The sequence below is a fragment of the Crinia signifera genome, chromosome 4, assembly GCF_055691185.1.
Source record: "Crinia signifera chromosome 4, ASM5569118v1, whole genome shotgun sequence".
NCBI lineage: Eukaryota > Metazoa > Chordata > Amphibia > Anura > Myobatrachidae > Crinia > Crinia signifera.
Genome location: NC_139220.1, coordinates 303,170,479 through 303,187,634, shown reverse-complemented (window position 1 = coordinate 303,187,634; position 17,156 = coordinate 303,170,479). Strand labels below are relative to the sequence as shown.

Genomic DNA, 17,156 nt, shown 5'->3' with positions numbered 1-17,156 from the left:
CCAGTTCCCATTCCACTTGCTAACATTTGTCATAGTTACTTGTCTTGCACTAGAAATGTGATGTTTCCATGTAAAAGCACATTCACCGGGATAATTGTGTAATTACACCAGTAATTGTGTGCTCTCATATCAAGTCATGTGACTACTCTCGGGCTGAAGGCAACATTCAAACATGAAATAAGACTATTACTATTGCTGAAGTGTTCTTAGCATTGTCTTTTGCCACCCGCCCGCATGTGATGTACTATAAACACACTGTTTATACCTAATTAGATTATCACTGGTAACATCTATGTGTTTCACTTTTGTACAGTCTGTGATACTAACTATATGTATCCAGTGCTGACAGGATTATAATTACAGGCACTTTCCATTCAGCAACTGTATAACTGGATTATTTACTACGTATATTTAGATCTTACTTGCAGACTAATGCTGTGTACACACGGGGGCGATAGGGGCTATAATCGCTGTCCTAATGTAGATAGCCACTAATACTATTTTCAATTAATATCTTCTATTATGTGAATAGAGGAGATAAATTTAAAACAGTGCCCCAATAAAAAGAGAGTGATTTTCCTTCTATTACTGATATGTAGAACAAGTCTTTCTGCTGAAACTCTGCCCAGACAATAGGTGACTCCTAAACAAAAGGTCCCTTTGGTGACATAACAGGAGGCCAGAGGCTGCTGTGATCTAATTACTATACAAGGTGTTACCCTGCCAGGGTGTAATTAGCATTTCCCATTGTAGTAAGTGACTTTAGCTATATTTACACCTCATTTACAAGACAAGGAGCTGGGCAGGAGGAGCTGCTGTGGTGAATGACTGTATACTAATGTTATGTGACCCTAATTTACATGTCACCTCTCAGTGTAAGAATTCCTGCAGGGCATCCTGGGAACTACTGGGGAGAGATGGGGAGGAGTGACTATAAATAGGCTGTATCAGGTCACTGGGAGCTGATGGAGGAGCTGCTGGATCAGTTACTGGTTGGAGAGCTGGGAGGACGGAGGAGTAAGAGAGAGACAGAGGAAGGATCCCCAGAGTAAGGTAATTATATTATACATAAGATTATGCTGATAATTACACAATCTGTTTTACTATTCTTTTGTGAATATTGCCTTGTTATTAGTGATTACATTTTATTTGACCAATATATAATAAGTTATTATTACTATATAATATAATAATATGGCCTTATTCTATGTGTGATATTGCAGTTAAGTATTCATAAATCAATATACCAATTCATGAAAGATCACATTATATGTATAAATATATTAAAGGGACTTTATAATTTTACATCACAATTGTATGTGTCAGTAATGTAGGGGCAGGAATCATTTAGATGTCACATAATTATACTGAATAATATCATATGTGATACAATATATATAATCAGTAATATGTACATTATATATCTCTATGTGTTCTTCATCAGTTCTATGATATCATGTATAAGTACCATATGGACTATATCTATATATTCTCTATCATACTGTGGGATAATTTGTATAATATATCTGACGTAATAAGAGGATAATGCTGCTCCTCACCTTTATGGGGAATTGGAGTGTTTTGCATGCTGGCAGTCACTAGATGGCGCCCAATGGAGCTTCACGTTTTGCCCTGTTTGGGAGCTGACATTATGGTTATGTTGGCTAGTTACTTGTGTATATATATATATATATATTAAAGAAAAAGATACCCAAACCGCGCTAACGTTTGCTAGTGGCAGCAACTCTGAGGGATCCTCTGTTAGACAGGAACCAAAGTAATAGAAATGAGAAAGAAGGGAGTTCAGAGTGCGCCTCTAATTACAATCACAAATAATATTTCAATGAATTACTGTATAATGTTTTTAAAAAAACAACATTTATTCAAAAGTGTCTTCTGCAAGATGTCGGTAGCCCTAGGCTACCGACATCTTGCAGAAGACACTTTTGAATAAAAGTTTTTTTTTTTAAAAAACATTATATAGTAATTCATTGAAATATTATTTGTGATTGTAATTAGAGGCGCACTCTGAACCCCCTTCTATCTCATATATATATATATATATATATATATATATATATATATATATATATATATATATATATATAGAGGGTGTGTGGGGGGGGGGAAGCAGTACTCCAAGCATCTTGAATAAATGAAACTCTCAGGCCATCCTATAAGGACAACGTTTCGTTGCTTTTTAATAAGCAATTTCTTCAGGTCATGGCATCTATATATATATATATATATATATATATATATATATATATATATATATATATATATATATATATATATATATATATACGTTTTTTGTATGTAAAATATAATCAAGGAATGATGATTCATTAAGATTGTTGCAATAACATACTAGTAACATATATCATGATTAAAGTGTGAGGATACAGGAACTTCTATCACCCAGACACTGCGCACATGAAACAGAAATATCAGTTGATTTTTCACCACAAACCGACATAGATAACATACAGGAACAAGAGATAATGGTAGCACAGAAACAATATACAGTTAGTGGCCCAAATAGCCAGTCCTTTTAGAGGATATAGTTCCTCCATTGCTTCTATATTTGCCCATTACTATGTCAATTTTGGCATTTTATTAGGAATTTCTCATTAGATCACATAGTCATTTATATTCCATTCACAGCTGATGGGCAATCATTGGGATCAGGGCTGCCATCAGAATATGTGGGACCCTGGACTGACATAATAGACAGGGCCCCTTCCCTTTCTAAAGCTGTGTACACATGGGGGCGATAGGGGCTGAAATCGCTGGAAATATGGTCGCTGGTGACCATATTGCCAGTGATGGGAGTGTCCCCTGGTGATAAAATGCAGGGTGTGCACTCCCGTTTTCAGCCCCACTCTAATCGCTGGTCGCAGGAGCTTGCTCCTGCGACCAGCTGATTACCTCTGTGGCTCCCCCAGCAGAGGATCACTTTCATCAGAGACCATCTCTGGTCGCTAATGAAAAGGAGACACTACTGAGCATTATATTGCTGAACAATATATCTCCCCGTGTGTATGGGGCTTTAGACAGTCAGCAGCATTGGCCACACTACTCAATCTATACATTGCTTCATGGGAAATGGGAACTTTGTTTATGACAAATTACACTTTATAGACTATAATCCTGGGCCCAATATCTGTCTGGGACTGGATAGAAACTTCTCTGAATGGAGAACACTTAGCACCAGGTGTGTTTGATATGTAGGAAGGTTATGTTTCCACTCTACCAAGGGAAATCCAGTGTAGAATAGCAGATACTCTAAAATATTCCACGTGGTATGAACAACAGAGAATCTTGGGAAATATTCCTTACAACATATGACAGGGGGTAATTTTAGCCTTCTCATTTGCGGCTCCTCTCACCCCTGCCCCTTTCCTTATCTTCTCATGCATTGGCTTATGATATATTTATGGACAGCAATACTGCTATTATCTCCACAAAGGTTTCTTGGAAGAGTTTTCATGTAGTAATTCCTCATTTATGACAAACGGCCTCATATTTATTTGGTATATTAATGGGATGACATTACTGACTATTATATTGTGCTATTTCTTGCCCACTGTATTTGCTATGATATACCATTTGGATGTTTGCCGATTGCCATGGATATATAACAGTCTCACGTGCATTGAATAATCTATTATTACATGTCGTGCTTTATGCAATACAATTGTATTTGAAATTCAATTTTTTTTTTTTTTTTATGTAACAGGTTTAATCCAGAAATTCTGCTAAGAACATTACAAGACATTGTTAAAAGGACATTATTATCGGATCAAGACAACTATAGATAGTGTTTTCCTATACACCTCTGGAGGATTCTCTAAAGACATTCTCATTTTCTGCATGGGAGAAACCTTCCACAGCTAATTTGTATCTTATCTAATACATGATGAGTCTGACAGGAGAGAGACCATATCTGTGCTCTGAGTGTGACAAACGCTTTACATATAAATCACAGCTTCTCATCCATCAGAGGAGTCACACAGGAGAGAGACCACATCTGTGCTCTGAGTGTGACAAACGCTTTACATATAAATCACAGCTTCTCATCCATCAGAGGAGTCACACAGGAGAGAGACCACATCTGTGCTCTGAGTGTGACAAATGCTTTACATATAAATCGCAGCTTCTCAGACATCAGCGGAGTCACACAGGAGAGAGACCATATCTGTGCTCTGAGTGTGACAAATGCTTTACATGTAAATCATCGCTTCTCAGACATCAGAGGAGTCACACAGGAGAGAGACCACATCTGTGCTCTGAGTGTGACAAAGGCTTTACACGTAAATCAGAGCTTCTCATCCATCAGAGGACTCACACAGGAGAGAGACCACATCTGTGCTCTGAGTGTGACAAACGCTTTACATGTAAATCACAGCTTCTCATACATCAGAGGAGTCACACAGGGGAGAGACCATATAAATGTGCTGAATGTAGCAAGTGTTTTATCACCAGGCAAGCACTTGGTGTACATCAGAGGAGTCACACAGGAGAGAGACCATATAAATGCTCTGAATGTAGCAAGTGTTTTTCTCAGAAATCAACTCTTTCTGAACATCAAAGGAGTCACACAGGAGAGAAACCATTTCAATGCTTTGAATGCAGAAAGTGTTTTACAGTAAAGAAAAGTCTTCTTCTACATCAGAGGATTCACACTGGATAAAAACACATTAATGCTCTAAATGTAACAAGTGTTTCACTAAGAAACAAGGGACCTTATTCAAGTCCGTACATTCGGACCCCTTCATTCGCAAGTTGTCTGATGTTGAGTTTTTGGCACAGCATAAGATGACATTTTACAGCAGAGCTGGGCGACTCTGATGTTATGTGTCTGCACATGTGTAGGGTCAGTTCTGCGCATTTGCAGATGCTGGGTGCGTGCACCCATGGCAAACAACCTTTTCGCTGGGTGCTCCCAACTAACCTTGTGGGCAGAGGGCTGAAAGACAGGGGGCACTGAACCGGTCCATTTTCATATGGGAATACCCAGCGCTTCATTGAGAATGCTGGGTGTGCTTATTCTAACGGGCTGATGATGCGGGTGAGGGGGCAGGCGGCTGAAATCACCAGATATCAGCTGCCCGCCCAATTCCTTCAGAATGCACACACATCTACAGTTACTCTCAGCAACCTTAGATGTGCATGTGCCTTCCACATCATTTGATGGTCGGCGACCATGGAATGATTTATATTAAACATCCATTTGCAGCCTGTCCGTGGGAACACCCGCTGCAAGTTTGGGCGAGCAGCACAGCATTCACAGGTGGGGTTTGGTGGACTCACAAGGCTGTGAATTTGCAACCTTTTGAGGCAATTAGAATAAACCCCAAAAACTTGTTATACATCCAATGAGTCACACAGGGGATCAGCCATATACATGCTCTGAGTGCAGCAAGTGTTTTACTAAAGAGATCAACCTTATTACTCACATACATAGTCACTATGAGGGTCTGAATGTTGCATGCGAATCAATAGTAAGTTGTATCACCACATTATGTGTTTCAGGAAGGTAACTTTAATGTTACAGTAGGAAGTTGGCAATAAGTTGATATAAATCCATCTTGCTAAAGACAGGAGAGCTGTGACCAGTAAGCTGGGGGCTGCTTTTCCCTTGGGACAATCTCTCTGTTGGGAAATAGAGCTGCAGTATAACAGACAATGACGATGTGGCTGCCATTACTGTGCCCTGTAATATACAGCTGTTCTGCTCACACTGGTGCTGGGGCTAGTACAGGAAAGAGCTGTATGTCCATTACAGAGTCCCAGCAGCTCCTCCCAGTCCCTATTATACCTCCTGATTCTGTCCCTCATACATTCCTATTGCTGTATTACCTCCCTCTGATTCATATACTATGTATTATATTGTATAATGGTGCAACTAAGACATCAGTCCCCTGTATCCCATATTAATCAATGATTTTACAGCTGTTTGCTTGCTGGCACTAGGTGATTAAAGCTGATATCTGGTTGCTGTGGGCAACAGCACATATTTTGTTTTTACACCATGTTTTGAATAAAATCCCATTGATAACACATTGTTTACCATGTTTATGATCAAGAATTTAAATAAAATGACTTAGTGACTATAATCAAACAATATCAGTAACTACTATTTATGTTACTGACAGTTATCCCCATAATACTTGTTGTTGAATAAATACTGATCCTAATAAATGATATGATTCTGTTTTTGGCTGCTGATCTAATATATTTTATTAGTATTAAATCCTTTTGTACATTGTTCTACATTTAAGAAGATGGGACCATGGAGATACAGATGGAGCCACCATCATCTAGCCTGCCTATGGCGTTTGTCCTGCCATAGGTTGCACAGCATGGTATATGGCATATGGCATTATATACCAGCAAGACCAGTACTATATAAAAGAGGAGACTCTTGGCTTTCAGGGCAGACTAACTTCTATTTTATGTGATACCTGCAAGGGAAGCACGACCTGCCTCTCTATGGAGGTTATTCTGGTTGGTGCGTAAATTTCCGAATTCTTTCGGAGCGGACCGCACACCATGCTGTGCGGACATCGTACAAAGAAACGCCCACCAGTCCTCCGCATTCGGACGGACTCACACTTTAAGAATAGGGAGTGTTTATGGACAACATCGAAACCTTGCGTGTGCGGTGGACACACACATATTCTGCAAGGTCTTACAGCGCCTGCACGGTCTTACCGCGTCAGAACGTACGGGAACCTGCCCGTACACACCGATGCGGTGTATTATCGCAAAACTCACCACTATTATCAGAACTCACAAATTGGTCACATGACCCACTTATGCAATTAGGGAACATTGGTAATGTGTGTAAAAAATGCAGCCGTGCTTTGAGCACATATTTGTGTGTTTTGTAATGGTCCATTTAAGCTGCAATGGTTCCAATTGAAGAAATGACAAGAGTGTAATTAATGAGTAATGAGTAGAGGAGTGGATTGTATTGTGTTCAGCTGACATTGGTTCAGGTGCATTCCGAATGCCTAGCGCATGACCGAGTGGTGTCCGCAAAGCAATACTTGCTTATGGAGACCGCATATTTTCTGCCTTTTGGTTCATTTGCAGTCGGTGTGCTGTCCGAATGCACGCCTACCAGAATTAGTGCACTCCCTCGTGTACGCCCATGTTTACGCCCAGTTTAGCCCACTTTGAAACTACGCCGCTGTGTAGTTCCGAATGACGCCCATATTACGCCCATATTTCCAGAGTGAATGTGGTGCACTTTTCTGTATGGTATTAGTGAGAACAAGTACGGAGACCTTGCGTGGCACATGCGCATAGCGTTGCCCACGCATGCGCAGATGGCTAAAAAACGCCATCCGAAAGAATTTGGAAATTTACGCATCAGAGATCTGTGTGACAGCTGCCAGGCAATAAAAAAGCCCTTATTACCAAACACCATATTTTTGCAGAGCGCTACTGTGAAACAAGGAAATAATATTGCACTAAAGATTTTAATAATTCCTCTAATAAAAATCCTATGTTTTAGACATAAGCAATAAAAACAAATGTATTGGCTGTGATATAAGGGTGCCCCCACCCAAAGTACTTCTTTTTTTTCTCCTCCTCTCTTGGAATAAGTGTTACCTAATACTTCATATACTCAGGGATGCATCACTGGCTGTCCAATAAAAAAGACACCACACATTTATTTTGGTGTCTAGGACCAATCTATCCATAACAGGATTTTTTTCGCCAGTCTTTCACAGGCTTCTCAGAACACCTTCACAAAAAAAACGTAAACAGTGGCTTATTACCACTGGCCAGTGCAGATTTAACTCTCCCCAATCCCCCTCCCCCAATCCCCATTTTACTTGATTTAGAGCACTTGGATGCAATATACAGTATTTAAGCTTTCTACATTGACTGTGAAAAGAGCAGTCTCCCAGGGGAGGGGGAAGGTGTAGGCGAGAGGTTGGGGTGACCAGCCAGCATTAACCAACATCTCATTAAGCTATCTAAAACTTAGACAATGGGGAAGTTGTGTGAGCATCTAATGAGCTGCTGGTTGGAATGATAATCTGTCCTCTAATTATATAGTGCAGAATATGTTATAGTGTCAGCAGCGCTGGTGTAAAAGAATGCTGCTATAGAAAGTCCATAGTTTAGCTATTGATTGATGGCCCATATCAACATCCCATCTGAAATAGCAATCACATCTTAGTAACTTTCCAAGGATCGTATCGTTATTTGTCCTCCTCCTTGATAGCACATCGATACGAATACGAATTGCCGTAGTTTCGGGATAGTAAATGTCAAAAATAATTGTATATCTAAATACAAATACACCTATTTTTTTTACAAATTTCCTTTAGTAAATTTCCCCCGATTTCTATGGTGATGTGCTCATTTACTAACATTGGTACTGATGAATTTGGCCTGTTTGTTTTCAGCAGGAAATACAACTGGAAACACTCAGCATTTTCCAGACGTATTTGGCTGAATCCTGCATGTATCAGTCAGATCTACGCGATGCTTCTCTGTATAAAAATAGAAAAATAATAATTTTTAAAAATTTCATGGGGTCCACCCCATGAGCATAATCAGCCTTGGGCTCATTGAGTCCGGTCCGGTTTGCAGAAATACAGGGGGGGAATAAAATGGGACCCCTGTATAACCAGAATCAGGCTCTTGGTCCAGTTCTGGTTTCCAAACTATGATGGACCAAAGGAGTAGGGGCCCCCATATTTGGGAAACCAACACCAGGCTAAATCAGACAGTGATGTCATGCCACATCCAGGACACACTTTTTACATAAGGGCTCTGATTCTCATCCATACGCTCCCCTGTGTGTTTGCACTGGGGAGCGATAGTTGGAGACTGCGCATGCCACTTGGTGCGATCGAGCGTGGCATATTGCTTATTAAATAGCCCATTTTCACCTAGCAGTGGGAGGGTCGCACCTATGGGAATGCCCAGCATTCATTCTCGTTCCCATGAAAACTCTGGGTGTTCCCATGGAAATGCACCTGTGACATGGGTGTCGGGGGCAGGCAGTTGACGTCAGCGGTTGTCAGCTGGTCGCCCACTTCATAAACAAGGATGCCACACATCTAAGACACCAGAGAGGTGCCACCAGGCCTTAAAGGGGCTGCAAATGGATATTTATGCTAAACATCCATTCACATGCATGTGGGAAAATTTGCGTGCAAGGGGAGCGGGCATTTTTTGTGGGGGGCATTTAAAAACCCTCATAGCTGTGAATTTTGCAGCTTTTTGGGTCAAGCAGAATCACCCCATAGGTTCCATGGCCAAAGCCTGAGCACTGTGGCTGGTCTGTACATGCTGGGACCCTGGGGGACTGGTGGCCACCCTCCAGTCCTGACTGATGCCCAGAGATAAAGGGGTCTAGATCCACACAGACTGGTAATCTGTATATTTATTTAGAAACCAATTTATAAAAAACTATTTGGAAGGATAATTTCTGGTAGTTATCTGGTTGGCGGAGCGCCCGGCGTTTAGAATCAATGGTTATACACTGGGATTTTTGTCAGAAAAGAGGCTGACAAAGAAAGAAAAAATACTTTTTGGGCGTTCTCTGAAAATGCGGGAGACAGTGAGCCGAGCCGGCGGGTACCATCTGCTGCGGCTGAGGATGGCTGATGTGATGTGCGGGGGGCGGGGAGCCAGACCCACTGGCTGCTAACCCCAAAAGATGAGCTTGCTGGTGGAGCGAGTGGTGAGACGGCGGCTGGGACCCGCTTGCTGCCGGTGGATGAGATGCAAGAGGAATGAGGCTGGACTGAGACTGGCTGGGACACATGTTTCGTGTTTCCCAGCCAGTGAAAAAAGAGACCAGAGAACTACTAAGTACCGATACGTATATATATTTTATATTATATTATTATAAAAATATATATACATAATTTTTCCTTTACAGTCTGCCATTCTGACCCCACAATTATGGCTACATACTAAAGCCTTATTATGTCGACCCCTATGTCCACCCAATAATAAGGGTCAACGTGCAGACAGTAGATTCAGCTGAATAGGCTGTGAGACCCACCAACAAGTGTCAAATCTGGTGCCCCATCTCTATCTGCAGCCAAACAGATTCAACTGATTGAATTACAAAAAAACCCTGACATATTGCCACCATACCCTCCCCGAACTTGGAAGCCAAGCAGTGGAGGGCCGGGACAGTACCCAGGTGGGAGACCCCTGGGGAAGCCCATGTGTGGCAATATAAGCACAGGGGGTACGAGCTGCCGTATCAATCTAAATGTCTGTATTTATGACTGCCAGAGTGAGTTTCTATTAAAGAGTATTTATTTTTGAGGCTGTGTTTTCCCCCTTTACTTTTGGTGCAATAAAGCACATTACTACATACATTTAGGGGGAAGTGAATCATTTTTCTTCCTATGATCACTGGTAATTGTACCTTTGATAAAACAGTGCATAAATGAAAAATTAAAGTGTGAAAAAACAATGAATATTCCTTAACAATATCCATTTAGGATATTGTTAAACCAATAATCCACTTACCTGTGCCATCCATTTTTAAAAAAGTCTTTAATAAAAGTTATGTCTTAAAACCATCATTGAATTCATTTACATTTAAAAAAAGGAGTACGCCCAAAAAGCGTTTTTTCTTTCTTTGTCAGCCTCTTTTCTGACAAAAATCCCAGTGTGATGCCCAGAGATGTCAATAAGTGTAAAAATTAGATATTGGGTTCTGTAGTATATACAAGGGCTTCCTTCCCCTTAATGCTGGGTCCCCGCATGACTCATTGTTTGGTTAAATTCTGCTGACCTGTCACTCAAGCAGAGCACTTTTTCTATTTAGAATGGGGAGGGAATCTCCACTCTAAATAGCCATGGAAACTTTGTGATTTCCAATGTGTGGTCTGATCTAATTAACCTTTGTAGTTTTGGGGATTCACTCCCTTATCTACATAGTAATGCTACGCCTGACTGACAGGTCAGTGGAGCTTAGCCAATCAAGGGAGCTCTACTACTGTAGCACACTCTGATTGGCTGCAGTGTCTTGCAGTGAAAGGAGTCATGTGGGGACCCAGCAATCGGTAGAAGGAAGCCCAATTATGTCTGTTTGGATTCAGATTTTTTTGTGATTTTGCTTTTAACCTGTGGGGGTTTTTTTTGTTGGTAACTACTGCCCCTGGGAAGATATATTGTCTGTATATAGGTGGGATATGTCAGTATTGCTGTATTCCAATTAAAGAAAATTGCTTGTGCCTTAAATGTGGTATAACTACAGCCAATTTTTGCATTGTATGTGGGACTGTTAGAGACTGAAGAGATTCTGGTACTAGGTTATTGTGTACATTAGCACAATATTTGACTCCCAACTCTCATTTGATTCCTCTGCAATTATGTCAACTTTCATCATTTTCCAATGGGCAATTTCAATAAAGGTACGACATCTCTTCTTCTTACAATATTGATGATGGCCAGAAAATGCATTCTAATCAATTGGACAAAAAAACTGTCCCACAACAAATAACAGTCAAACAAAAACTCTTACAAATACTATATTTTGAACGGAAATACGCGAGACTAGACATGTTTTATTGTAAACTAGCTGACCCGCCCGGCGTTGCCCGGGAAACCCTTGGGGTTTCTTTATTTCCAAAATTGCTGAAAAATGTCATCAGTAGATAAGGCACACTTTTTCTTCAAACTAATTGGTTTTGACAGGTCCACGCCCCTTTTATACAGTTTGATATCAAACTTTATATCGCGTTTGATATCACACTCGCGTTTGATATCAAACTTGATAGATCGTATCGCGTTTGATATCAAAGTAGTATAATTAATATTAAACAGTCAAATAACACCACAGCTGTATAAATTAATTTATAAAGATAGCTTAATGATATCTTATCCAGCTGGAAGAATTTCTAAACATAATGCTAAAAAAGATGTTAGAAAAATATGGTATACAACAGATATATAATTCGTAGAACTGTAGATCTTGTTTTATATCAAATTTGATTTGTGTAGGATGTCTCGCAACGCTGATCATCAAAACAGCCAGCTGAAAGCCTGGTATTATAACGTATTAAAGCCGGGTAGTTTTTGCGGCATTGATAAATATTATAAAGCTTTGAAAAATAAATTTAAAAGATCCGAAAAAACTATAAAATTTATAATATCACATACCTTAGAACATGGAGAGTGCGGCGAACAAAAATTCTGACCATTTGGTTATAAAAATAAAAAATAAAAAGTTATATTCCACACGATAACTTCCACACCATCTAAGGACCATCTTGCTTTTAAAATGAAATATCAGAGTACATAACAATGATACACAAATACAATGTGGTAGGTTAGCGCTATACTGAGGGTTTCAATTTGGTTTATTTATAGATCTCACACAAGCTGATCTCCTGGTTCAAAAGTTCCCAAATGTAGCTTTTTTTCTCTCTCCTTCTTTCTCTTTCTTCCAGATGTTTCCCATGGATATGTAAACAAAAAGATGGAAAGTACATATAGTGAAGTATGTCCAGATGATGTAAATTAATAGGGATGGGAAACTTAAACGATCTTCCTTATGACCCGTGTAGAGAAATGTTCTTTATGGGGTCACCACGTGTGCTGTTTTCAAATTATGCTTACAATAAAGTTTACTTAAAGGAGTTAAGACCCCCACACATAAAGGTTTCTTTGTCCTTTATGGGGTCACCATATGTGCTGATTTTAAATGATGCTTACAATAAAGCTTACATAAAGGAGTTGAGACCCCCACGCATAAAGGTTTCTTTGTACTTTATGGAGAACTGTTATCAAGTCGATGGTATAGATAAACGATGCTCACTTGTATGCTTACGTTTATAAACGTCGATCCACTCGCATCAAGGTTTCTTTTGAAAAAAAGGTTTCTCGATAATGTTGATTAAAATCCAAAAGATATTTATTTACATTTAATATGAAAAAACACACACCATGGGATAACCGGTGCCAGATGTAACAAAAAACAACACCCACCGAGGATAAGATGTAATACCCGGGAGATTTTACCTCAGGGGGGTGATTGCTTAACGGCTGCCAGTACCTCCAATGGTTGAATAAAACAAAACGGACACCGCACCAACGCGTTTCGACCTTTACAAGGCCTTTATCAAGGTGGTGTCACTCCTAGTCCTACTGGGGTTTTTTTTTTTTTTTTTTTTTTTTTTTAACTTTCAATTTTTATTCAATTTTCAAATGCACTTACAATCACATATATACAAAAAGACAAGTACCACTACAATTCGAATATTTAAAACATTACCACATTTACGACTTCAATACATATAAATACATATACACAGACATTGAGACGTAAAGTGCAGGTGTAGATTTATCTCAGGTTATATATTTTGACTTGTATTTAGTAATTATAGCTCTATCTCCATGTAGATAAGCCGATCCTCTGACTTACTCTTCTCCTAAGATTAGTATTTAAGACGGGAAATTAGGTTATTAAATTTTTAAGTATACACCATGTGTCATGCACTACTATTTTCTTTCCATTTAGTGTTTCTTAATCATAGATTACAATCTTGTGACAGTGAATTCGAACAATTATCTAAAATTCATGTGACGAGTTAATTCTAATTCTTTCTATTTACTAATCTCTTATGTCGATATAGTGTTCCTAATGTGAACCACGACCCAGTTAAATTTTTGGTGTACTATTTACTCTACTCCTCTATTATAATATTGTGAATTTAACCATTTATTCCAAGTTGTGTAAAATTTATCTAGTGACTTCTTCTTTTTTGCTAACCTTTTTTCTTGTTCTAATATAAAATTAACTCTTGCTTTCCACATCTCAATACCTGGGGAAGTTGTGGTCATCCAGTATCTGCTTATTATAACTTTAGCTATTGATACCAGACTGCTTATATATGTTCTCTCTGTTGTCTTTATTCTTTGAGGGATGATACCTAGTAGACAGCAACGATGCGTAAGCAAGTCTCTTGATATACCTGTATCAACAATTATATTTTTCACTCTTTCCCAAAACTGAGCTACAGGTGGACATTCCCAAATTAGGTGTAAGAATGATCCTAGAGCGTTATTGCATCTGGGGCATGAGGAAGCTGAACTCCCTGTAATTTTCATTAGTCTGACCGTTGTAATATAGGACCGATGTAATATAAAAAGTTGTGTCTGTTGGACTCGTAGGGAATTTGTAGAGGATATTACTACTTGTTTAGCTACAGACCATTCCAAATCGGTCAGATGCCCAATATCTCCTTCCCATTTTTCTTTTAGTTTTTGTAGACCCTCTGCACATTCTGCCTCCCTTAGTATATAATATAGTCTTGAGACGGTCTTTTTTTTTCCCCCAGATTTTAGAATCTTTTTTATCTCATTTTCTTGGAATATTACCAAAGGCTTGTTCATATGGCTGTTAATAACACTTCTCAATTGTAAATAACGGAAAAAATATGAGTTTGGGAGATTATATTCCTCTTTCATTCGAGAATATGTCTTAAATCCATTGGCATCGTATAGTTGTGACAAGATAGTAATTGAGAAGGGGGACCATATTTCATTGATTTGAAGTGAGTTTACTTCTATTGGGGTGAGAAGGTCACTTATTTTATATTCTGGGTCTAAATATTCGTCCTCTATTAACTTCTTAGATTCAAGCCAGATTTTAATCGCTTGTCGGACTATTGGTAGATCTCCAGGATATAGTTTACCTTGAAGTAATCTGTGTAGTGGGTTTGTAAATTGAGTTGTTATATCTACAATGGCTTTGGCTACATAGTGACCTTCCTCACCTTGGTCAAACCATTGCCTTAGATTTCCTAACTGAGCAGCTAAGTAGTATTTTCTAAAGTCAGGAAACCCAAGTCCCGCATCTTTCCTATCCCTCATCAGATCTTTGAGCTTAACCTTGGGACGTGTTCCCTTCCAAATAAATGAGCTTAGAATACTATTTAGTTTGTTGAATATTGCTTTAGGGAGATACACTGGAGAGTGTTGGATAATATACAAGACTTTTGGTAGAATTATCATTTTGATTAAATTAACTCTCCCAATGGTGATTAAGGGTAGTCTTCCCCATGCCTTAACTTTTTTTTTTATCCACTCAATCAATGGATTTAGATTGTAGTTTATAAAGTCATTAGGGTTTCGAGTTATTTCTATCCCCAAGTATTTAAAGGAACTCACGGTTTTCATTGGGGTTACCAGGCTTGGGTCTGAACTCACCTCATCACCAATGGGAAATATTACTGATTTAGACCAGTTGACTCTAAATCCAGAGTAGTCGCCAAACTCTCTAATAAGATTTAATAACAACGGAAGGGACTGACTGTAGTTATCCATAAATATTAAGATAGTCCTACTGGGGTTTAAATACCCACTCATCAAATGGGCATATCCTGTGGGCGTATCCTAATCTTCTCTAATCAACAATAGTATGACACAAAATCATTTTTTGCACAAACATAATGAAAAGCATAATACATATGGATATTGCACAATGATAACAGTATAAAAACGAAGCTGTAAAACCTGATTTTAATATAAAAACGTATGGGACCGGAAGTCCTAATATGGGCATGTGGTCGGAACCATGTCCGCTCGTGCACCTCTTTAAACCATCCCTCTAGGTACCAGTGCTGTTACAGGGATGTTCCCCCTATGCAGTTTGTGTAAAGTTTAGTATAAACTCTATACTAAAAACTATTCAAAACCAACTGACAATAACACTTATATTCCGGTAAACAGCAACCACCATAAATTATGGTTGGAAAACATTCCATCAGGGCAACTACAGCGGATTAGAAGAAACTGCTCAGAGTTAGAAGTTTTCGAGACCCAAGCTCAACTAATGAAAACACGTTTTGTGGAAAAAGGGTACAAGGAGGAAAATATCACAAAAACCATTTCGGCCCTGAGGAAAAAGGATAGAGCACCCATGTTAAAATACAAAGAAAAAACAGTAGATAAAAAATCCTCTTTGTCATTTATTTCAAAATACAATAATCAACACAAAGAAGTAGAAAAAATCGTAAAAAAACATTAGCACATCTTGGCCAGAGATCCCCTACTTAAAGAGCATATTCAAGAAAAACCCAAATTTGTCTACAGAAAGGCAGACAATAATCAACACAAAGAAGTAGAAAAAATCGTAAAAAAACATTAGCACATCTTGGCCAGAGATCCCCTACTTAAAGAGCATATTCAAGAAAAACCCAAATTTGTCTACAGAAAGGCAGACAATTTAAAAACACGCCTGGTGAAAAGTGCAGTCCCGGAGAAAAGATCTGGACGAATTCTAACGAAAGGTTTCCACAGATGTGGAACCTGTCCCATGTGCAAAATTCATAAGAATACACCTACAAAAGTGGAGAAAGTGGTAGCTACGGCTAATGGATCGATCCATCCAATCAATGAATTTATCACATGTAATACCAAAAACTGTATCTACATGATTGAATGCAAATGTGGCCTACAATACGTGGGAAAGACCTCAAGAACTTTACGTGAAAGATGGGCAGAACATGCCAGGAACATCAAAAAAGGCATGGAGAAACATCATCTCTCTGAACATTTTAAAAATAAACACAATTGTTCCACGGAGAAAATCGTAAAAGTTGAAGGAATTAAAAAAGTTTGGGGTGACTGGCGACAAAAGGGTTGCGAAACAATGCTCGCCCAAACTGAAATGAAGTATATATACAACATGAGCACCCTTACCCCAAGAGGACTCAACGGGGATTTTGAATTAAAATGGTTCTTATAACTATACAGCAAATTCATCAGAGCCTTAAAATTCCCCCTCTTTGGTGTTCAAAAGATATCCCCTGTTAGCCATTTCATTCTTCTTTTTTCATCAGCATGCTCCATTTGGTTTAGGGACATTCCATTATATAAATACTTATTTCCATCTATTAGAAATACCAGCCAGGTATATTAGCACACTTATATGGAAGATGTGTCAAAATCAATATAACTCAGTTATATAACTCTCAGGTTTTGTTTTTGCCATTTATGTACTTTTGACCTTTGACCTCCCTGTGAGACCATTGAAGCCACTTCAAATGTTATGTATTTGTTACTATGATAGCGTTATAAACCCCTGTCATACTTGCGTGCAAGTCATTATAAATATGCGTTCCACCCAGCAAAAAGCCTGTACATTCAGA

At 38.9% G+C, this 17,156-nt stretch overlaps 1 protein-coding gene across 1 annotated transcript in view; it reads left to right on the top strand.

Moving 5' to 3' along the window:
* Nucleotides 1-17,156, top strand: part of LOC146073259 (uncharacterized) — a 385,449-nt gene that overhangs the window by 311,673 nt on the left and 56,620 nt on the right. Inside the window, exon 11 of the mRNA XM_083180446.1 lies at nt 3,932-4,661. Within this exon, the coding sequence (XP_083036572.1) occupies nt 3,932-4,661 (730 nt within the window). The remainder of the gene's footprint in view (nt 1-3,931; nt 4,662-17,156) is intronic.